Source organism: Ovis aries, chromosome 22, assembly GCF_016772045.2.
Source record: "Ovis aries strain OAR_USU_Benz2616 breed Rambouillet chromosome 22, ARS-UI_Ramb_v3.0, whole genome shotgun sequence".
Classification (NCBI taxonomy): domain Eukaryota; kingdom Metazoa; phylum Chordata; class Mammalia; order Artiodactyla; family Bovidae; genus Ovis; species Ovis aries.
The window spans coordinates 2,521,129-2,545,897 of NC_056075.1; the positions used below are offsets into that span (position 1 = coordinate 2,521,129).

The 24,769-nt window shown below is 38.6% G+C and overlaps 2 protein-coding genes across 29 annotated transcripts in view; one reads left to right on the forward strand and one right to left on the reverse strand.

The window, feature by feature from the left end:
- The window catches only part of LOC132658402 (uncharacterized), a 57,565-nt gene extending 42,124 nt beyond the window's left edge, over positions 1-15,441 (reverse strand). For 12 of the 28 annotated variants that reach the window (XR_009598028.1, XR_009598027.1, XR_009598012.1 and 9 more), the window contains exons 1-2: positions 14,680-15,441; positions 10,040-10,114 (exon numbers count right to left, since the gene is read on the reverse strand). Coding sequence is in view for 1 of the 28 variants with exons in the window: in XM_060404605.1 (XP_060260588.1) it covers positions 10,040-10,067 (28 nt within the window). In the remaining 27 variants the exon portion in view is untranslated. Of the gene's footprint in view, positions 1-2,437; positions 10,115-14,679 lie in introns of all 28 variants that reach the window. The other 16 variants (XR_009598025.1, XR_009598015.1, XR_009598029.1 and 13 more) reach the window with 4 other exon arrangements.
- A 175-nt stretch (positions 15,442-15,616) lies between these two features.
- Positions 15,617-22,180, forward strand: ZWINT (ZW10 interacting kinetochore protein). Its single transcript, XM_027960303.2, has 9 exons — positions 15,617-15,699; positions 16,883-16,973; positions 17,137-17,260; positions 17,421-17,587; positions 18,082-18,138; positions 18,674-18,816; positions 18,897-19,056; positions 19,163-19,245; positions 19,855-22,180. Exons 1-8 carry the CDS (start codon positions 15,659-15,661, stop codon positions 19,238-19,240), a joined length of 861 nt encoding a protein of 286 aa, XP_027816104.1. The 5' UTR covers positions 15,617-15,658; the 3' UTR covers positions 19,241-19,245; positions 19,855-22,180.
- The last annotated feature ends 2,589 nt before the right edge of the window (positions 22,181-24,769 follow it).

Here is a 24,769-nt window from a genome sequence, read left to right on the forward strand (position 1 = left end):
GGACACCTTATCTTTGACAAAGGAGGCAAGAATATACAATGGAGTAAAGACAATCTCTTTAACAAGTGGTGCTGGGAAAACTGGTCAACCACTTATAAAAGAATGAAACTAGATCACTTTCTAACACCGCACATGAAAATAAACTCAAAATGGATTAAAGATCTAAATGAAAGTATGTTTTAATTTGTGGTGGGGAGGTAAGGGGTGGGGGGAATAGTGAAGTGATAAGTAGAGAATAAAGAGAAAAAAACAATAAGAAGTTATAATCAGGGACCAAATCATATAGGGACTAGTAAAATATTTAAAGAGTATGGTCTCCCAAGTGTTCATCCAATAGACTGTACTTTTCATATTTGTTTTATTCACAATTTGAACAATACTCTCCACATTATATACAGTATGTTGAAAGCATTAAATATTCATTCAGTATGCACCAAAAAAATTTAATAATGTAAATATATGCTTGGACTTGCATTTTATGAAGTTCTACTTACATTTCAGAAAAGTGATTGTAAAAGGCTACTGTAATATTAATTATGAACAGTCTCTGTACTTGTATCTGAAAAGAACAATCATAATTCTATATATATTATGAAACATATCATATACCCATTAAGGCTAATTTGTTGATATACAGTTAGAGATAAATACCTGCATGTGTGTGTATAAGTTTGTTTATAATGTGAGAATAAGAATATTTTAATGATGCATTTATATAGTTTTCCTTGGTTTAGTTTTATTCTCACTTCCAAAATTTGTATAAGACCATTAATGAGTTGGGGCCAAGAGAGTAAACATATGCACCCTCAGCACATTCCTAGTTACTTCTTGCATTAAAAGTTTAGGTGCTAATTGTATATCAACAAGGCACAGTTATCAGTTAAATCAAATATCCACTAGATTGAGAACAGAAGTTCCAACAAAGGCACAGACTGCATTAACAGTTGGATGGGCATTATCCATGATATGTTTGTCCTTCATATTAAAAGATAATAGCCAGTGGATGTTTTTCTTTCAATATGTGAATGTATTTGGAAAACCACAATTATATGACCACCTACTCACACGTGAAAGCACTACTAAGCCCTTCAGTTTTGTCAGCTCAACTCCTTTGACTCAAGTCCTACAAATGCCATTGATTGGGAAAATATACAGAATCACCTACTGTTTTACACCAATTCAGTCAACTTGCTGCTGTTCCCCAGTATTGCAAGCTGTATGAAAGGGTTTGCATGCTGCCTCAGGGGTTACAACTATAAGCTCTATAGCAGACAACTTTTAGGTTGTCATCAATTATGACTTTCAGAAAAAAAAAAATGTTTGAGAGTCACAGCATACATACTGAAAGGGATGACAAATTGTAAGCGAAGCCTTTAATTTTATAAATAAGAAAACATAATTTTATAGAATTTAAATTGATCGTCAATAATGTTACATTTTCTAGTTACACAGTTGAGGCTAGTGTTTTTTTTTCTAATATACAGTGCTGTTATTAAAGTAGTCCATTGACAACAGCATTCTTCCTTTCCTTTTTTCTTCCTTTATTATTTTTTCTTTCTTTTTCCTTCCCTTTCTCCTTTAGCCCTCTCTCCTTCCTTCCTTCATTTTATTTAGGCAACCACTCACTTGGGCTTCCCAGGTGGCACCAGTGGTAAAGAACCTGCCTGCCAGTGCAGGAAACACAAGAGATGCAGATTCAATCCCTGGGTTGGGAAGATAGATCCCTTGGAGAAGGCAACCTACTCTGGTATTCTTGCCTGGAGAATCCCATGGACTGAGGAGCCTGCTGGGCTACAGTCCATAGGGTTACAGAGAGTCAGACACAACAAGCATCTTATGACTCACTTGCTAATTCACTTAATCACATTTTTTTTTTGCCAAAAAACTAGTGTTTTTCAAGATCAATGCTAAATGCTAAGCATATAAAACTGTAAGTTATAACCACAGCTAAAAACATTAGCTAAGACTTCAGGAATATGAAAAAGTATAGACTCACTTTTCCCTGTTTCTTCTAAGTATAATTATATACCCTTAAAAGTACTTTATAGACAACAGTAAGATAAATCTGAAAGCTGAAAAGAAGAATATGTACCAGGTAGAGGGTACAGGAGTTGAGAAATAACAACATGGTGAGTTACCTGTTTTTATTTTTTTTCCTCTCCCATACACCTTGGACTGGTAATGGAGAGGCCTGCCACAAGAAATGATCAGGCATAAAGGAAAATAAAAAGAAAGAAAGATAGAAAAAGAAAAAAGGGAGGAAGAAAGAAAGACAAATCTGTTCTTTCTCACCAAGAACTGGGGAAGTAGAAACCCAACAGAGACCTAGTAAGGAACCTCAAGCAGATTTCCACAAACAGAGCCTCTGTTGATTATGCAACTTACCAACAGCAATGGCAACAGCAAAGTCTCAGCCATCCCAGCCTCTGTTTCATACCTTATGCCAGATGAGTGATGTGGTCTCCCAGCAGGCAAGAAACAAACTCCTAACTTTCTTATTCCCCTGTCCAGAAGCAGGGCCCAGAGAGTGGTCCCACCAGCTCATTTCTACTGCAATAGTAAAGCTCTGTGACTCCCTGACTTCCACTCAGTGGTATAAGGGAACTAGGGCCAGCAGTTTTTTGCCTCACACAGAATATTGCTCAATACCCCACAGATTTCACCAATAGGGTTTACACAGGAGTCCTACCAGCACCAGAAATCAAACAAGACAAAATATCACTGCAAGGGATCACAAACTAAACATTCAAGGGAATCAAAACTCAGAGAAGTAGACTATAACTTATATACGATATAACTTAAAAAGAACAATTAACTGCCTGCTAAAACAGAATACTTGGATAGGAACAGGAATCCACTAATAAAATAAATATTCAGGATACAAAAAAAAAATTCATTATACCAAGAATTTGGAAAATCAGAATTTTATGAGAAAAGATAACCAATATAGAGATTAATCTGATATTGAAATTATCTGACAAGCATTTTAAAAGCAACTGCCTTAAAAATCCTTTAGAAATAAATTACAAATTGTCTCAAAACACATGAAAACAGAAAATCTCAGCACAAAAATAGAAATTATATAAAATAACTAAAAGAAATTATAGAATTGAAAACTATAATTTAAAAAATTTAACCCAAGTTAAAAAACTCAATTGTATACAACAGAGTGTAAATGGAAATGATAAAATAACTGAAGATCCTGCTGCTACTGCTGCTAAGTTGCTTCAGTCACGTCCGACTCTGTGCGACCCCATAGACGGTGGCCCACCAGGCTCTCCCGTCCCTGGGATTCTCCAGGCAAGAACACTGGAGCGGGTTGCCATTTCCTTCTCCAATGCATGAAAGTGAAAAGTGAAAGTGAAGTTGCTTAGTCGTGTCCGACTAGTAGCGACCCCATGGACTGCAGCCTACCAGGCTCCTCTGTCCATGGGATTTTCCAGGCAAGAGTACTGGAGTGGGGTGCCACTGCCTTCTCCACAACTGAAGATAAAGACAGATCAACCGAAGTTTCTGTAAAAAAATTTAAGAAGAGCAAAAATTCATTTTATCACAGTACAGAAGAGGAAGAGTGTGGTACTGGGAAAGTATTTGAAGAAACAATGGCTGAAAACTTGCCAAAGTTGGCAAAAGACACAAATCTACATATTTAAACATGCAAAATCCTCAAATAACTCCAAAGAAATCCACACCAAGATATAACAAAATTAAACATTTAAGTATGAAATAAAAAGAAAAAAGTTTTTAAAATAGCCAGAGGAAAAGAATATACTACCTATAAAAGAATAACAATTCATATTATAGTGGATTTCCTATCTGAAATCATGCAGGCCAAAAGGAAGCACAACTGTGTGCTTTTTGTCTTTTTTAAGGTGCTGAAAGAAAAGAGCTGTCAATTCTAAAAGGAACTAGAAATTCTATATCCATTGGTGAAACTACCCATCAGGAATAAAGAAGACATAAACATATTCTCAGTCATAAGAATGCTAAAATAATTTGTGCTAGCAAATCTACACTTAAAGAAAGTTCTCTAAACCTTCTAAAAAAGAAGGTGATAACAGAAGACAGCGATCTTTAGAAAGGAAAGAAAAAAAATAGACAATAGTAAATATAATAGACTATTCTTCATCGCATGAACTTTTTTTATTTTTATTTATTTATTTTACTTTACAAAACATGGACTTCTTTTAGCAAATAGTTTGATTACAATACAAGTTATAACTGTGAAAGTGTTAGTAGCTCAGTTGTGTCTAACTCTTTGTGACCCCATGGGCCCATTCCCTTCTTCAGGGGATCTTCACACCCGAGATCAAACCTGGACTTCCTGCATTGCAGACAGATTCTTGACCCTCTGAGCCACCAGGGAAGCCCAATAACTATCTGACATGATAAATGTATATAGACAAGTATATTATTAAGAAGGAGAGGGTAAAGGGACCTAAAGAGAAGCAAAAGTTCTATTTTTCACTCATAAAATTTTTTTCAAGCTGTTGTATTATTTTAATTATATATCCCAATGTATCTTATAAGATTAGTCATCATAATTCTATTAATGATTTGTATAGAGAGTATGACTGAGACATAAGTTGGATCTATTCTGTTAATTTCTATCTTTTAATTTGTGTATTTAGACATTTTAACATATAAAGTAATTATATGTATGTTGGGGTTTAATTTTGTCATTATTGTTTCTGTTTCTGTGTCCTTTGATGTAACTTTATTTGATATAAAATGTTAATACAGGCAATCAATATCTTTTTACATGTTAATTAATATATTTATATTTGGATATTTAAGACTGTCATACTAACTGACAAAAATACTAGTAAATCATAACTTTTAAAATGGCATTGTACATTGTGACACCAAAATAATGAAAGCCTATATTACAGTCATACAATTTTTAAAAATTTTTACTTGCTTGGACACTAAAGTAACTATGTAAATTACTGGTTTTGAACCTGTGTATCTATGTGATATAAAGGGACATGCTTACCAGGATTGAGTGTTATTTTTTAATGCATTTCATTTAGTGGAAATATAAACTTACCTAAGGATTTATGACTTTTCCACTTATATTCAACAAAAGAGTTCGGAATTGCAGTACCTGGGTATAATCTCAAAAACAACAGAATGATCTTCGTTCATTTCCAAGGCAAACTGTTCAATATCACCATAATCCAAGTCTGTGCCCCAACCACTAATTCTGAACAGTTGAACAGTTCTGTGAAGACCTACATGACTTTCTAGAACTAACATCAAAAACAGATGTCCTTTTCATCATAGGGGACTAGAATGCAAAAGTAGGTAGTCAAGAGATACCTGGAGTAACAGGCAAGTTAGGCCTTGGGGTACAAAATGAAGCAGGGCAAAGGCTAACAGAGTTTTGCCAAGAGAATGCACTGATCATAGCAAACACTCTCTTCCAACAACACAAGAGACAAAAAGACACATGGATATCACAAGATGGTCAATACTGAAATCAGATTGATTATATTCTTTGCAGCTAAAGATGGAGAAGCTCTATACAGTCAGCAAAAATAAGACCGGGAATTGACTGCAGCTTATGTCATGAACTCCTTAGTGCTAGATTCAGACTTATATTGAAGAAAGTAGCAAAAACCATTTGACCATTCAGGTATGATCTAAATCAAATCCCTCGAAATTATACAGTGGAAGTGACAAATAAATTCAAGGGATTAGATCTCATAGACAGAATGCCTGAAGAACTATGGACAGAGGTTTGCAACACTGTACAGGAGTCTGTGATCTAAACCATCTCCAAGGAAAAGAAATGCAAAAAGGCAAAATGATTGTCTAAGGATGTTTTCAAATAGCTGAGAAAAGAAGACGAGCAAAAGAAGAGATGCCAAGGGAACATTTCATGCAAAGATGGGCTCAATAAAAGACAGAAACTGTATGGAAATAACAGAAGCAGAAGATATTAACAGGTGGCAATAAAACACAGAAGAATTATACAAAAAGATATTTATGACCCAGGTAACCACGATGGGTGTAATCACTCACCTAGAGCCGGACATCCTGGAGTGTGAAGTCAAGTGGGCCTCATAATCATATTTAAACAGAATAAAAAATGTCAAAGGGATGAATAATTTCTTTAGCAATATTGTAGATGTATAAGGATGAAATGGCAGGGGGCAGGGAGTGGAATCCCTAGATTATGTCTTTGTTCCTCTTGCTTTTCCAAGCCACCCACTTGGCTTCCTTGGTGGCTTAGACCTTAAAGAATCCACCTGCAATACAGGAGGATCTGAGTTGGATTCCTGGATTGGGAAGATCTCCCAGAGAAAGGAATGGCTACCCACTCCAGGAGAATTCCATGAACAGAGCAGCCTGGCAGGGACTACGATTCACAGGATCACAAAGAGTTGGGCATGACTGAGCCACTAACATTTTTAACTTCCATTGTGTGCACCTATGAAATAGTAGCTATCCCTGGATGAATCTCCTTGGCTGTGGGGTGATAAAAAAATCAAAATATATTTAGCACTTAGCTTAATCTATGAAGAGAAACAGATAACACTTCTTGAACTGAAAGGGAAAGATTTATATAGATAAGATCAAATTATCTCCCTTCAAAATTAGACGAAAGTAATGGGAATTATCAAAACATGATTATAAGTACAACAGATACATAAAAATGAGTTTGAGAATTAAAAATAATCCCTTTAGCTTTCAGGCTTCCATCATGTTGTTTTGGTTCATTACTGTCAGAAAACAAAGAGTAAGAAGCTGGAGGGTTAGACAGTGATTAGAAAAAGATTCAATAGTCTTTCATGGGTATTTACTCATAGGGAGATATCTTTCCCACTCGGGTGCTGCACTTCTGATGATCTATATCCAAATTGTATGGTTGCTGAGCATTGTTAGAAGAATGAGGTTGAAATAGGGAATTGAACAGGATGTAAGAAAGAATCTATCTATCTGGAACTAGCAAACCAAGGCAAGAATTATCTTATTATCTGAAATTTAGATGCCCAACATGGAGATTCTTCCTAAGAAAAGTAGTGTGTTTATCTGAAAATACCAGCAGAGCACAGCTGTAGCTAATACTAAACTGTCACTGACTCAGAATTATAGTTCATGGAAAAGAAGTAATAGCTTTATGAGCTCAATGTTAAGTCTTTGGAAGGGTATCTCTGAGTTGTTTTAGTGAAACCTCAAATTTGAGTTTTACATATAAAGACCAAGTTGATGTTGAAAAACGAATAGGAAATAGTGAAAGGTAAAAATTGTAAATTATGTTAAACACTCATGGAATTGGAGGAGATAGTTTATTGGAAAATAAACATTTACTGAGTAGTTATATGACAGACTATTTCTAAATAATTTCTGCAGTTATTCACACTTTGGCTTTATTTAAATATGACTTCTAAAATTTTAATTATGTCCACTATGTGTTGGACATAGATTAAGATGATTCCCCAAAATTCTTTTAGTTGTTTTTTCACACATACACACAAAAATAACCCTGCTCATAATTATCCCTATTTAATAAATGAGAAGATAGAATTTAATATTTCATTTAAATTACCCAAGGTCACAAAAGTAGTTGGTAGTTGGACTGAAATTGAACTTGAATCTCTTATTACAAAGACCATATTCTTTGCCTTTTGCCATGAATTGTGCTATAAAAAACCTGATTTTCAGCATCTTCAGGGGACAACTAATTTTCTCAGATGAAATATGACTCTCAACTAAGTTCAGGCTTTGATCACCTGAAATGCATTCCCTAGTACACCCACCTTTCCTGCAAAACATTTACAGAAAATACAGTTGAAGATGTATAATTTTGAAAATGCTCGTCATTGAAATGCTATAATTGAAGTCAGTCTGTTTGGAAGGAAGTTAGTCATGAGCAAGGAAGGATGAAGGCAATGCCAAAGAATGCTCAAATTACTGCACAACTGCACTCATCTCACATGCTAGTAAAGTAATGCTCAAAATTCTCCAAGCCAGGTTTCAGCAATACGTGAACCGTGAACTTCCAGATGTTCAAGCTGGTTTTAGAAAAGGCAGAGGAACCAGACATCAAATTGGTGACATCTGCTAGATCTTCAAAAAAGCAAGAGAGTTCCAGAAAAACATCTATTTCTGCTTTATTGACTATGCCAAAGCCTTTGACTGTGTGGATCACAATAAACTGTGGAAAATTCTGAAGGAGATGGGAATAGCAAACCACCTGACCTGCCTCTTGAAAAACCTGTATGCAGGTCAGGAAGCAACAGTTAGAACTGGACATGGAACAACAGACTGGGTCCAAATAGGGGAAGGAGTAAGTCAAGGCTGGATATTGTCACCCTGCTTATTTACCTTATATGCAGAGTACATCAGGAGAAATGCTGGTCTGGAGAAAGTACAAGCTGGAATCAAAATTGCTGGGAGAAATATCAATAACCTCAGATATGTAGATGACTCCACCCTTATGGCAGAAAGTGAAGAACTAAAGAGGCTCTTGATGAAAGTGAAAGAGGAGAGTGAAAAAGTTGGCTTAAAGTTCAACATTTAGAAAACGAAGATCATGGTATCCGGTCCCATCACTTCATGGCAAACAGATGGGGAAACAGTGGAAACAGTGGCTGACTTTATTTTGGGGGGCTCCAAAATCACTGCAGATGGTGACTGCAGCCATGAAATTAAAATATGCTTTAATTCCTTGGAAGGAAAGTTATGACCAAACTAAATAGCATATTAAAAAGCAGAGACATTACTTTGCCAACAAATGTCCGTCTAGTCAAGGCTATGGTTTTTCCAGTAGTCATGTATGAATGTGAGAGTTCGATTATAAAGAAAGCTGAGCACCGAAGAATTGATGCTTTTGAACTGTGGTGTTGGAGAAGACTCTTGAGAGTCCCTTGGACTGCAAGGAGATCCAACCCATCCTAAAGGAGATCGGCCCTGGGTGTTCACTGGAAGGACTGATGTTGAAGCTGAAACTCCAATACTTTGGCCAACTGATGTGAAAAGCTGACTCATTTGAAAAGACCCTGATGCTGGGAAAGATTGAGAGCAGGAGGAGAAGGGATGACAGAAGATGAGATGGTTGAATGGCATCACCTACTCAATGGACATGAGTTTGGGTAAACTCTGGGAGTTGGTGATGGACAGGGAGGCCTGGTATGCTGCAGTTCACCCGGTTGCAAAGAGTCAGATAGGACTGAGCAACTGAACTGAACTGAACTGAAGGAAGGATGGCTTTGCTGAAAGATATGCAAGCTGATCTCTAAAACCCATCCCAGACACACCCAGAAGAGCTCACAGATAAGCTAAAAGAATAACCACAAGGACTATTCCAACTCCCGCAGGTGCAACCTAGGCACACAGTGGATACAAAGTAACCACAGGGGCTTCTCCAAGTAACCTTAGGCATCTAAGAGCCCATTTAGGGTGCATATATATTTTACCCCTGATTATAAGAGACTGAATTATGGGGATACATAAACAACACAGCCTACTTTTATATAACTTGCATTGTCAATCCACCTTTTGCATTCCCTTTCATTGATTGGTGGTGTATAGAAGCCCTATTTTGCATAGGGCATAACCAAAGGAGACTGGGAAGTATAAAAAGGGGGAAGCTAAGAGAAAAAAGACTGTTCCTTTGGAGTTAGCCTGCTCTCAAACCTTGGGAATGTGTGTCTAATAAAGGATCTGTCTACTTGAGCTGCACTGAGCTGTAACTTGTGTTTCAAAGTTCTTAGTCTGTCTTTCTTAATTTTTATTGCAATAAGGCAAGAAATAAGGGAGAAAACTAAAACAAACTGACAAATCTAAAAAACTATTTGTACTAAAATATGCCCTCTCTCAATCAAAAATTTTAATAAATAAGGTTTTTAAAGTTTCAGAAATCATAAGCAGAGCATATAATTTGGAGGATAAAGCATTACTACCACATGCAAGTAGTACAGGACAAAAACAAAGTAACAAAGCAATTTAGAATTAATTTTAAAAACATTCACTGAGAATCAGGTAGAGGATAAATATACTTACCAGTTGGCACTAGTGGTAAAGAACTCACCTGCCAGTGCAGGAGATTTAAGAGACATGGATTTGATCCCTGGCAATCCACTCCGCTATTCTTGCCTGGAGAATCCTGTGAACAGAGAAGCAGGGGGTGGGGAGGGGCGGCTACAGTTTATAGCTTTGCAGAGTCAGACACAAGTGAAGTGACTTGGCACAAAAGTAGAGTATAAGATGCTGATGACATAAGGAAAACAAACCTTCAACAAAGGCTGAATTTTATTGCTGAAAATCTCTCAGGTCTAACTCCAGTTAGTTCACTAGCTAACTTTAGTGTCAGATATATTTCAGATTTAGGTCTGCAACTTACTACAACAGTTGTGTGGCCATGGTAAAATTACTTCAATTAAGTTTCTTTTCTATTAATCTAGAGTAATAAAAGTTCAGAGTTTCTGTGTGGCAATTAAATGAGGTGGTTTTTGTTTTTGTTTTTGTTTTTTTTTAAGTCCAGCTTAGTGCCTTGGGTTAATAAATGTGAATGTCACCCATTCATGACAAAATTCCCACAGATGCCAGGTTTAAGGAGGACTTAATCCATTTTTCTTTTCTAAATTTCAAAATTTACACATCAGTTTAGAAATTGCTATTGCTTTTAGAACACAAAGATGATTAGCTCCTGCAGTATTAAGAGAGTAGTTTTCTTACACTTTTATGAAGGAAAAATTACCTAATTGTGAAGGAGCAAATTATCTAGCTTTGTCAAGAAAATATTATTGTGTCCTGGTAATGAAGTATTTAAACTTCTTGCCTGTTTTCTTTTAAACAAGGTGAAATTATGGTGTTAAATACTTTAATTTGAATGTTAAATTCTTTCAAAAAGTCTAACTAGTCCACTTCTGTGTTTGTGTTTAATTATCTAGAGAGAAAAGTGTTTACTTAAAGTTCAGTCTCACCAGTCCAGAGAATTACTAGAGACGTTGTTGGTTCATGCTCTTATGCAATAACTATATGAAGTATTCTCTGAAAATTATTGGCAGCCAACCTTTGAAATAACACACAGTTGTAAAAAGAAAAATAAATTAAGAAAAAAAAAAAAAGAGAGAAATCAAAACAACCATCCATAACTTCCAACCTAATACAATGTAAATCTTAGGAAATCCCAGCAGGCCTTTTGTTAGATTTTGATCAGCTATTCCTAAAATATATATGGAAATGAAAAAGATTTAGAATAGTCAAGAAGAACTAAGATCCCACAAGGCACACAATGTGGCCAAAAAAAAAAAACCAGACCAACAGAATAGTCAAGTCATATTTGTAAAAGAAGAAATATTTGGAAGACGTACACTTTTCAACTTCTAAAGGTATTATAAAAGGGTGCAATAATCAAAACAATGCAGTGCTGCTATAAGAATAATGTTGATTAATGGAATAGAATTGAGAGTCCATGAAACACAAATACATTTTTATCAAATTGATTTTTTGTGCCAAGAAGTGCCAAGACAATTAAATGAGGAAAAACTAATTTTTTGACAAGTAGTGCAGTAACAACTGAATTTCCATGTATAGAAAGATGAATTTAGACTCATATATCACATTTGAGTTTAATGTCAGAGCTATTTTCAGAACCATTTCACACGCACTACACACAAAAACAAAACTTTAAGGCAAATGAGGAATTTTTTTTTTACTAGGAACATATGCTTTAACATGTTTTTTCCACTTGTTCAGTGACCAAATTGATGTTTCTATCTTAATAATGAAAATTTAATGCCCCTATCCATTATATGCTTAAGGGAATTTGCTTTACATCCTTGCTGGTTGTGCTATTACTTTCTGCAACTTGGGAGATGGGTTGAGCAACGTAAAATTTTTATATATAATTTATGGAGGGCATTAGAGTTTGATAATCAGAAAATAACTCTTTAAATTCATAAACAGCTTATACACTTGCAACTTCTTTACTGCAAATGTGACTTTTTTAAGCCTTGGGAAATTTTTTATCCTGTTTGGTAAAATTAATGTAAACGTAAACTTTTTGTACATAAATTACAAAATTGAAATTAATGTAAATGAAAAATCTTGGTACATAATTTACAGGATATATTCATCTATTGATGGAATTGTTCTAAAATTTCCATTATCCAGTATGGCAGTCATTAGGCACACATTGCTATTGAAAACTGAAATGTGGCTAATGTGACTTAGAAAATAAACTTTAATCTTTTCGAACTGTAAATTTAAATAGGTACACATGGCTGTGGCTAGTGTATCAGACAACACAGAAAGAGAAGAAAACTTAGAATCATATGTTTTTTATTGACCTATAGTACTTTTCATTTGGAGAAGGAAATGGCAAATTAGGTCAGATCTCTGTACTTCCCTGGCAGCTCAGATGGTAAAGACCCAGCCTGCAATGTAGGAGAGCTGGGTTTGATCCCTGGGTTGGGAAGATCCCCTGGAGAAGGAAATGGCAACCCACTCCAGTATTCTGGCCTGGAAAATCCCATGGACAGAGGAGCCTGGCAAGCTACATACAGTCCATGGGGTCACGAAGAGTCAGATACCCCTGAATGACCAGCAGTTTAACACTTTCTAGAAATCAGAGCCAAGAGGAGGGTTAAACAGAGCTGCAAATTTAGGTTTTGTTTGTTTGGGGCCATACCATGCTATTTACAGGATTTTAGTTCCAGATCAGAGGTTGAATCTGGGCTCTTGGCAGTATGAGCATAGAGTCCTAAACAGAGGAAACCCAGGGAGTGCCCCAGAGCTGGCAAATTTGCACTATGTAGAGTCCAAAGTCAACTTGCACTCAAATTCAATTTGCAGTATGTCATTTTGATTTGCTATTTATAATGATTTCATATTCAGTTTACACAAAAATATTTAAATATAAATATGAAGTGAGGTCATTTCATACATTTGAAAAGGATTTTATTCAAAAGGCAGTATTTCCATGGGAATTTGTGATCAAAGTTTAGGTAGGTAGTTAGGCATGAGTAACTGGGGCGGCCAAGCCAAAAAAGATTCAAGTAGGTCTCTAAACCCCACCCCAGACACGCCCCATTGCAGCCCAGAAGAGCTCACAGACACACTATCAATACAAAATAACAACACTTTTCCAACTCTAGTGCATTGGCCGTAGGCACACACTGGCTCTGGCACATGGGTCTGGATGCACAGCTGTGTCCTCAAGTGACCTTAGGCAAGTGGAAGCCTGTTAGAGGTTCATAAATATTCTACGCATACATAGATTATATGTATATTACATATATAATCTTATAACAGACCTAATTATGGGAAAGACATGCTCAATAGAGCCTGATGTTACACAACTTGTACCTGTCAATCAAAACTGTCATCTGCCTAGATGAATATGCAAAAGCTCTGTCTTGAAAAACTGTACCACATCATTCCTGCACCAGTGCCTCTCTTGGCTTGCTCCACCTCTCCCTTGAAGTGTTCTTTCTTCAATAAACATTTTTGTCATGGGTAAGACCTCAGATTCTTGTGTCCTTACCAAAGCATAAGGTTGTTAGAAATTATACCACAGCTCAGTGTCTAATCTATTAATTCCATTTAATTTCATTTGTCACATGGCAGTTTTCACTTCTACAAATTTAAGTCTTACTATATGTTTCACGTTTTTGATTAACTTTTTAAGAACTCTGAGACCCATTTAAAGTGTAATTTATATATATAAAATTATGCAAACTTCCCTATAATCTAACTTTAGAACATTTTTATTTACTCCCTAAAAGAAACCCCACATTCATCCCTCTTCCCCTGCCAGCCCCTAGCCAACCACTAATCTATTTTCTTTATATATGGTTAATCTAGACATTTCACATAAACAAAATCATACAATATGTGCTCTCTTTTTTTCACTTGGCACTTGGCTTTCAGGTACTTTCTAGCTTGTTTCAGGTGAATGCATGCATAAGTCGCTTCAGTCCTTTCTGACTCTTTGCAACCCTATGGACTGTGGTCCACCAGGCTCCTCTGTTCATGGGATTCTCCAAGCAAGAATACTGGAGTAGGTTGCCATTCCCTTCTTCAGAGAATGTTCTTGACCCAGGGATCGAACGCCCATCTCTTAGGTGTCCTGCATTGGCAAGCGGGTTCTTTACCTGTAGAGCCACCTGGGAAGCCCAAGTACATGCTCTTTTTTGACTAGCAGTTGGTAAGTTTAACATTTTGAGGAAGTGCTAAACTGTTATCCAAAAGCAGAGGCATCATTTTACATTCCTACTAGCAACATGAGCAGTCCACTTTTTTCACATCCTTCCCTCTGCCATCTTTTTGAACATAATTTTTAATACCCTTGATTCTAAGAGCTAGTTCTATTCCGATCAGTGATTTCCTCCTAAATATGGATTTTCTTTTCCTGATTTTTTGCAAGCTTGGTAGTTTTTGATGCCAGGCATTGTCAACTGTACCTTATTGGCTGCTGGTCATTTTTGTATTCCTATAAATATTATTGAACTTTGGTCTGTTATATACTTAAATGCTTTGTTAACTATTTGATCCACTTGGGACGTGCTTTTAAGATTTGTTAGGTGGCACTAGACAAGTGAAGGCTTCCCCAGTGGCTTAGTAAAGAATCAGCTTGCCAATGCAGGAGACAAAAGAGAGGCCAGTTGGATCCCTGTGTAGGTAAGATCCCCTAGAGGAAACAGCAATCCATTCCCGTATTCTTACCTGAGAAATCCCGTGTACAGAGGAGCTTGGCCGGCTACAGTCCATAGGATCCCAAAGAGCGGGAAACAACTGTGAACACATGCCCTAGAAGAGTGAGGTGTCTAGGGCGAATGCTCTACTTACTATTAAGGCAAAACCTGTCTGTGTACTCTAATAACCAATTCCCCATGGATTAGGAAATTTTCCAGCGAGATCGGTGAAACGAATTACTATTTCTGTGCCTAAGTGAATCCTTAAATCCTCTTCCGGGTAGTTTCCTCAGCCAAAAGATGCTCAAAATTCAGTAGAATCCTGGAGAAAATTCTACAGAACTCCAGGTTCTCTGAACAACTCTCGTCTTTCTGTTATACTCCGAAAAGAACATTACCTGCCCTGGTCTTCCCCAAACTTGCAGCTCCTTCCTGTCAAAGCAGGCAATTCGCTGGGCTCTGCTTAAGTTTTCTCTCCCTGCTCTGCAGTCTGGAAAACCTTGTAAATACAGTAAGCTTTTTGAATTGATAGGATTTGTTTCCTCAGTCTTCAGGGTCACTGTTACTCGTTACTGACGCCAATTGTCTTGGAAACAGACCCAGCGTTCTCCTTCAACAGAGGTAGAATTTTTTTTTTTTCTTTTTCAGTAAAGGAACTGTTGAAAGGTACCCCTAAAAGCCATACAGAGAAATGTTTTCCTCTGCCGCTTAGTCTGAGGAGAACTGGGCCGCGCGCCGCGCAACAAACTCAAGCCACACCTCCCCAACCTTACCTCCGCCTACGGGTTACTGCGCAGGCGTAAAACTGCGCGCCTGCCGCGCTCAGCGAGAACTGCGCCTGCGCCAAACAACGGGGCCCGCCAATGCGTCAATCTTGGCCTGCCAATGAAAGCGCTTAAAGGTCCTTGAATCCCGCCCACTGACCCGACATCCAATCGTCTGTCCGGCGCGCAGCCTGCGGTGGATCTAAAGTAGTCCCAGGGTAGAGCTGGAGTGCAGCCCGAAGCAAGATGGGGGCTGCGGAGTCTGAAGTGGAGGCTGCAGCCCGAGAGTAAGTGTCTCCCGCCCGGGGGATTGCGGGGGGCTTGGGGGGTGGGTTGCAGGTGGGGGCGAGCTGGGAAGGTCCTTGCACACCCTCGAGTAAAATCAGTAATGCCCCCCAACCCATTATAGCTGTTGGTGTTCGGCTCTGCCTTGAAGTGATCGTAACCCCAGACTCCCTGTCTTAGGTTGGCTCTCTCCAGGAGTAAGGCATATTATGAGAGACTGTTGGTTCCCCACCACGAACGCAGGCTCCCCAGAGATGTGTACTTAAAGGGGAGGGTTACATCCCTGTCAAGCCCCCACATCTCTTCGCAGGTCGACCATCCTAACAGGAGACTTTCCACCCCAGGAGATACCCTGGGAAATCTGTTTAATTTCTGCCACCCTTGTCCCAGCATACACTGTTGCTGTGAGTTATTTTATCCCGGTTACCGCTTCCTAATGGACAGCTCCAGCCGCCAACAAGGAAGAACTCTGGAGAGCCTAGACCCAGGGATCCAGCTGCCTGTCCTTAGCTCCTCCTCCAGTATTCTGAGACCTTGCTCCCAGGCTGTGTCTCTGAGCGGGGCGCTGTCCCATCCCCTGCATATTTCTTTGATTTCGGAAACCCAGTTGTCTTCTTTCTTGCTTTGCGCTGACTTTCTCTAGCTTCAATGAGTGGGTCTACTATCTAGCTGCAGTGCCGGGCTTCTCATTGCAGTGGCTTCTCCTTGCAGAGCACTGGCTCTAGAGCGAGGGCTTCAGGAGCTGTGGTGCCCAGGCTTAGTTGCTCCATGGCGCCCGGGCTTAGTTGCTCCGTGGCATGCGGAATTTTACTGGACCAGGGATGACTCTGTAACATCTACCTTGGGAGGCGTATTCTTTATCACTGATCCACTAGGGAAGTCCCCTCAAAAGGTTTCCAGTCGGTGAAACAGACCCTATTTAAAATCACAGCTCTTTCCCCACGCTTATTATTCTCCCTTGCTTTGCTTATTTTTCCTCACTTATTATTTCACTTATTACTTCCATGTGTCTTCCATGCACACACATTCCTGGTCTCAGGTGGCCCTTCAAGCCTGTGTGTAGCTGCTAGTCAGGACAAGACTCAGCATTAATACACATAATCACATATGTGCAATGTACACACAAATTTACTAGAACTAGCACCTCAGGAGTCTGCAGTTTTTCCTGTTTTCTTGCCCCTTCAGGGCCCTGTCCAAGGTAGCAGACATCCTGGAGCCTGTAGGTCTTCAGGAGGAGGCTGAACTGCCTGCCCAGATCCTGGCTGAGTTTGTGATGGTATGTGCAAGACGGAAGCTAGTGTTTCACCAGCCAGGAGCTGCTCCTGGATCCTCTTGTTGAGATACTGGGCAGCATTAATGGTGAGCAGACTGGAAGGTAACCTTTTTGGCCTGTAGTACAAGAAGGTAAGAATGTTCCCTTCTGATACCCTCCTGAACAGGACTCTCGGAAGAAAGACAAGCTCCTCTGCAGCCAGCTTCAAGTAGTAGACTTCCTGCAGAATTTCTTGGTTCAGGAAGGAACTTCCCAGGACCAGAACCCCTTGGCTTCTGAAGACACAAGCCGTGAGTGGACTCAGGGTTCGGATAGGGGCTTCCCTGAGTGAAGAAGAAAGGGGGACATCAGTCAGGTCAGCTGTTTGGCTGATGTGATGACTGAAGCCACAGTGCTACAGGCAAGTGGGCCTACCTCACTTATATACTCATTTTTGGTGGCTCTCCACAGGGCAGAAGGCAATTGAAGCCAAAGAGCAATGGAAGGAGCTGAAGGCCACCTATCAAGAGCATGTGGAAGTCATCACAAATTCCCTGACCCAGGCACTGCCCAAGGTGGAGGAGGCCCAAATAAAGCAGGCACAGCTCCAGGAGGCCCTTAAACAGCTCCAGGCCAAGGTGAACCAATGATGAGGGGAGGGAAGGGAAAGCAGAGAGGAGGAAGAAAAGGGTGAATATGCTAGGTTGGACCCACTGGTTATCTTTTAACTTTCAACCATATGACTCAGGTAATCTTCCATTATATATATGTACCACATCTTCTTTATCCATTCATCAGTATTATTCAGCCATTGAAATAATATAATGCTATTTGCATAAGTAAGTCAGACAAAGGCAAATATATGATGACATTTATATGTGGAATCTAAAAAAAGATACAGATGAACTTACTATAAAACAGAAATAGACTCACAGACTTAGAGAAAGAACTTATGATTACCAGAGAGGAAGGGGGCTGGGGATAGATTGGGAATTTGACATGGACACACTGCTATATTTAAAATAGATAACCAACAAGGACCTGCTGTAAGAGAAAATTAATTTAAAAAATGAAATGCAGCAATAAAAATGCACTCCTCCTCTCCTCATTCCCTTCCTTCGCTTACCTGCAGAAGCAAATGGCCATGGAAAAACTCAGAATAGCCCAGAAGCAGTGGCAGCTGCAACAGGTAGGTCCATTTCCCTAGGAAAATATCTCTTCCCACCACCATGCCAGTGCATGGGCCAAGTCCTCTGCCTAGAAAATTTTCATCCCATTTTCTCCTGTGTGGCATTATATTATGGGACCCATATGGACTTTGATCCTAGCATGATCACTTACCACTGCATGATCTTGAACTGTCACCTTACTTTCTCTGCTTCTGTATCTTCATCTGTGAAATGAAGAAAATAATAGCCTCTATTCTAAAGAGTTGTTAGGACGATTGAGTAATTGGTACAGCAAGTGTTTAAAATAGTTCCTGGCACATAGCAAACTAAATAAGTCTTATCATTCTTTGCACCACTTCCCTCCAGAATGCCCCACCTTGGAACAACTCACTTTGATCCTTTTTTTCTAAGCTCCTGGTCTTGCCTAAAATGAGTGGAGTCCCTCTATTCATCTGTGTATCTGAAACCCCAGCTAGGTCTAAGCTGGAGGGTTGAGAAAATGGCTCCAAGACCTCAGGATCTGAGGAACCATATCTGCATTCTCACTCCTGGTAGGAGAAGCATTTGCAGAATCTGGTGGAGGCTTCGTCAGAAGTGAGGGAGCGTCAGACAGGAGCTCAACAGGAACTTCAGCAAGTATATCAGGAAGTCGGAACCCTGAAGCAGCAGGCAGAGCAGGAGCAGGACAAGCTGCAGAGGTGAGGCTGGGAGCGTGGGCTGCAGACCCAGGGTTGTCCAGCAGAAGTTCCCTCTCTTAATACCCACATCTTCCTTCTAGGCACCAGACTTTCCTCCAGCTGCTATACACCCTGCAGGGTAAGCAGCTGTTCAATGAGGCAGAAGCAGAGATACCGCAGGAGCTGGATCTTCCTAAGAATAAGCCCCAGCAGGTGACCCAGCCCCAGGAACAGAACACTCAGGACACCATGGGAAGAGAGGTAGGTGTGTCCTCCAACGTGAGTGAGAGACGGAATCGTTGGGCAGGGAAACAGAGGAAAACTGAAAGATAGACCTTACTCACTGCCCATACCTTGTTTTCCCAAGGCTGACAACCCACAGTCTGTTGGAGATGCAGGCTTACCATGGCTTCCTGGCAGACAGCAACATACAGAAGAATCCTAGAGCAGGTCAGACTCCAACTCAGGACGTGGTTTCCCTGGACTGCAGTATGTCAGGAGGGAGGGTCTCTGGTCTATCTATCTCTGTTTCCAAGCTCCACTATTCATGGAAAGGATGGGATGTGGGAAGGAGCAAGGAGTTTATTTATGGTTGAAGTTTAGTACTTTTTCCCCATGCCCAGCCTACCCTAGACTAGTCTGGCTCTTCTTCCTCTTCTCCAGCCCTCTCACCTCACCCTCATTGCACGATGGACTTAAATTCTTTGAATGTAGTTTGACTACATACCTGGTCAGGGCAGGCTCTGGATTCTGTTTATTAAAAAATCCTGGAGCTCTCTCAGCTGCCTGTTTGTCAGCTTATCTTCACATGTTGGTGGGAAGAGCCACACGCAAAGGCCAACAACATGATAGATGCTTGGACAGGTGTGAATGGAGAGAATATAGATTGGGAAGGGGCCCTGGCCTGGGGCATCAGAGGTTGCTTACCCAAATGGATATGCCACAAATATGCTGAGCTTAATTCAGGGAGAAGGTGAATGCTTTATGCAGGTTATTAGATGTGGGAAGCTAACTTTAATTACTGATCCTAATGTTTACTGAGTCTCTGATTTGTACCAGGCCCTGATTTGCTATGAACTGAAGCTGCAGAAGTGGACTTAACTGACCAGTCACTGGCCACTTGGTGCATAATGAGAATGAACAAGTCAATAGGATGATTGCAGCGTGTGTGACAACAGGGTAGCAAACTGAAACAGTAATAAAGAGCAATAGTGAAAAAGTATAAAGACCACACCTCCCCCAACCCTCTCTATATTGGGCTGTGATATGTGAGTTAGTATTTCTATTTGTGCTGGTATGTTTGTGTTTCTATATTTTTGTTTGTTGCTTTCATCCTCCATTCCTGTATGTGTCATTGAATGTATGAACAGTGGGATCACTACTGTGTTTGAGGAAGTGATTACATCCCTGATTTTCTAAATATGCAACCTATTCTGTGATGTCCTAATGTTATATTCCTGATACATTTTTTGTGTTCTACTGTTTTCTTTTCCTTGTACCATACTTTCGGATTGTCATTCATCTTCAAATATTTGAATGCTGAAAGACTGGCTTTTGTGATTCTCTGTTGCATGTTTTGTTCTGGTTCATTGATTTGTAGTAGTATGTTGATCATTTTCTGGCTTCTGTTTTTAGGTCAAGAATATGTTTTGATTTTTTTTTTTTTTGTCAATTTTTTATCAGGTATTAAACTTGTGTATTTGGATCTTTATTTTGTTTTCTCAAATAAACATTTAAAGTTATCATTTTCTTTTGGCTTCCTATTAGTATTTTCACAATCGTTCAATTCATAGAATTTTCTATTAAAATTATTTCTTTGATTCTTGAGTTTCTTAGAAAAATAATTTTCAAATTTTTTAGTCTATGTGAGAGGATAATCTTTCTAGGTTTATTCTAATTTGGTCAGAAAATGTCAAATCTATAATAAAAACTATGGAATTTAGTGAAGGAAGCAGTTGTAGCCTTGAATGTGATTTCTTTAATGTTTCATGTTGATTTTTTAAAAGAATGTCTGTTTTAGAACTGTCATGTGTGATGTTTTCTGTATGTTTACTAGATTATGCTTCTTTGGTTTTTCAGTTTGTATCATCTATATACTTTTTTATTTTCCAAATATCATTTTCTGAGAGAGGTATGTTCAGATTTCCAAATGATAGTGGACTTGTTTATTTCTCTTATAAACATCTGGATAATTTCAACAAAGTTAATCCCTATCATTCTATCTTTATAATTTTAAATTCATAAAACTAAATTTGCTTTATTCTACCCTATTGTGAAAAGAATCTTCCCATTTTAGAATCTTTCTGTCCTTAATAAGCCCCATCCTATCTTATAAAATTATGCAACTTCTTGTATTACAGTTTTTATGTCTCCTCTTTAGGCCAAATACATGTAAGTTTTGATATATAAACAATGTGAAATTAAGTCAACTAATTTCATTATTATTGCTAGCACAGTATTTAAATGAACTTTTTGGTACTTTTTGGATAGACTGAGAAATTTAGTGGGTTTTGATACACTTTGCTTTTGAAAGCCCGAATTACCTAAGCATTAAGTCTGAAAGCTATATCAATCAAGGAATCAATATCTTGAGGCCTTTTTAAATTGTCTTTGTGGGGACAGGGGTGTAAATTCTTCTATTTATGTTGTTGAATTGAATTTGAGTAACTGTTGACATTTATAAAAAACTTGTTAATCTTCATGGACCTCTCCCTGATGCCATATTCAAATGAATATCTAAAATTTAAGTTGTCAAGTGAACTTTAGCAAACACACCTATGCAAGGTATGCATAATTCATTTCATCATGCATTTTATAGTGATTATACCTACATGATAATTATTTAAGTGAGTTGATTACGTTGTACCTAAAATTGTGTTCTGAGATAGAAAAAAGAAGAAAATATAGAAATGTACTTTCAGAAGATAACAGAACTTTTAGAAATAAAAGATTATCACAAATAAACATAAAAGAAGCACTATGTATATATATATGACCTAATGTATAAATTTTGAATGTATTGTAAAAAGTCATAGGAAAAACACAAGAGTCGGAATACTCAAAACGGTTTATTTTATGAAAGAATGAAAGTTTGTTTAAAATATCTTGTAGAATCTCCATGTTATGAAGTTATATTGTAAAAACTTTGGGTTTGATCTTAATAACCAATCATAAACAGCAATCTTATTAATAAAAATACCAGTTTTAACAATAGATATATTAAATTTTCATCCTATTTATAAAACTAAGTAGACAAGAAGTTATGCTTTATGCATTTCAGGGAAAATACTTCTCTTTAGGGCCTGTCCACAGTCTCCATATATGTAAGGCTTGGATTAACCTGGCCAGATATTCTGGAAATAAAAAAGGAGTTTGCAATAATTTATTTACTGAAGTTCAGCATTATCTGTGTTTGTTTCATTTGGTCACTCCAATGATAATACAGTCTTGGGCAAGATATGCTGGTTTCTTTGTTGAACACTACTCTTGATGATGACTGAAATGCCTAACTGTTTCAGTGTGTCATTTTCAACATAAGAAAGATGGGGGAAAGGAAAGATATGATAAATTTGGTTGAGGATTTTAGTCATGAGATATATAACATTGTTGTGTGTAGGTGTGTGTGTGTACTTACATACACATATAAAGCTGGCAGGGTTAATGTAGATTAGCTGGAGGAAGTGAGTGACTGGATGATGGATATTTCACCTCTGTTTTCAGATCCTGTCATTAACCATTTGTTCTATGTAGTTTCTCTCTACAGGAACATATATTCTTTGTATCCACAAAAAAACATATATCAGTACCTTCACATTTTAAATGTACTTAGTAAATGTTCATTCAATCATCTTCAGGGAAGATTTCCTGAAAAGCTGCCTTTGAGTTCAATTTCAAATAAATTATCCAGAGATAGATTTCGTTATTTATTGAACGTCAGCTAGGTGCTGAATGTAAGTTCTGAGAATTAAAAAAAAAAAAAAAGATAAAGAATCTGAGTTTAAATTTAAAGACAGGGAGGAAAAGAATAATTCTGACGAAAAAAATATGTTTGTCATTGTTAAGGACTAAAAATTAAAATATTTTGACAGCACCAAGAATTGAAATAGTTTGACAACACTAAGCAGAAAGTGAAGTCGCTCACTCGTATCCGACTCTTTGCGAAACAGTAGACTGTAGCCTGCCAGGCTCCTCTGTCCATGGGATTTTCCAGGCAAGAATACTGGAGTGGGTAAGCCATTCCCTTCTCCAGGGGTCTTTCTTACCCAAGGATTGAATCCAGGTCTCCTGCACTGCAGGCAGACTCTATCGCCTGAGCCACCAGGAAAGCCCTAACTAAGCAGAAGGAATATCATAAGTACAGAAAGTGAGAAACTGTCAATTTCAAGAATACGTATGGCCAAGCCAGTGCTTGGAACATAGAATATAAGGGAAGAAATGGGAGTAGTGAGTTAACTGAACCATTTACCTTTACCTTGCTGGCTATAGGAAGTCAATACCTTCACCTGGAAGCCAAAGAAACCTGTTGAAATTTTCTTCCTTAGATAAAAATTTCTCATGTATTTTAATCTATTGCAATAGAACTCTCCGAAAGTAACACCGTTGGTGGGTACATTTATGAATTTAAAGCAGAATATACACTTAGAAAACAGTACAAATGCTTTCATTCTTTTGAGGTAAACATGTCTGCTAAGTTGTTTCAGTAATCTCCAACTGTGGGACCACAAGACCTGTAGCCCACCAGGCTCCTCTTTCCATGGGATACTCCAGACAAGGATACTGGAATGGGTTGCCATTTCCTCCTCCAGGGAATCTTCCCAACCCAGGGATTGAACCCATGTCTTTTATGTCTCCTGCATTGGCAGGCAGGTTTTTTATGACTACTGCCACCTCAGTTCAGTTCAGTCACTCAGTCCTGTCCTACTCTTTGCGACCCCATGAATTGCAGCAAGCAGACCTCCCTGTCCATCACCAACTCCCGGAGTTCACCCAAACTCATGTCCATGGAGTTGCTGATGCCATCTCATCCTCTGTCGTTCCCTCCTGCTCCTGCCCGCAGTCCCTCACAGAATCAGTATTTTCCAATGAGTCAACACTTCGCATGAGGTAGCAAAATATTGGTGGTTCAGCTTTAGCATCAGTCCTTCCAAAGAACACCCAAGACTGATCTCCTTTAGAATGGACTGGTTGGATCTCCTTGCAGTCCAAAGGACTCTCAAAATTCTTCTCCAACACCACAGTTCAAAAGCATCCATTCATCGGTGCTCAGCTTTCTTCACAGTCCAACTCTCACATCTATACATGACCAGTGGAAAAACCATAGCCTTGACTAGACGGACCTTTGTTGGCAAAATAATGTTTTGAATCTGCTTTTGAATATGCTATCTAGGTTGGCCAACTTTCCTTCCAAGGAGTAAGCGTCTTTTAATTTCATGGCTGCAATCACCATCTGCAGTGATTTTGGAGCCCCAAAAAATAAAGTCTGACAATATTTCCACTGTTTTCCCCATCTAATTCCCATGAAGTGATGGGACCAAATGCCAGGATCTTAGCTTTCTGAATGTTGAGCTTTAAGCCACCTTTTTCACTCTCCTCTTTCACTTTCATGAACAGGCTCTTCAGTTCCTCTTCATGTTCCGCCATAAGGGTGGTGTCATCTGCCGGGTTGAGGTTATTGATATTTCTCCCAGCCATCTTGATTCCAGCTTGTGCATCTTCCAGCCCAGCGTTTCTCATGATGGACTCTGCATATAAGTTAAATAAGCAGGAGACAATATACAGCCTTGACATTCTCATTTTCCTATTTGGAACCAGTCTGTTGTTCCATGTCGTTCTAACTGTTGCTTCCTTACCTGCCATATAAGTTTTCTCAAGAGGTAGGTCAGGTGGTCTGGTATGCACATCTCTTTCAGAATTTTCCAGTTTATTGTGATCCACATAGTCAAAGACTTTGGCATAGTCAATAAAACAGAAATAG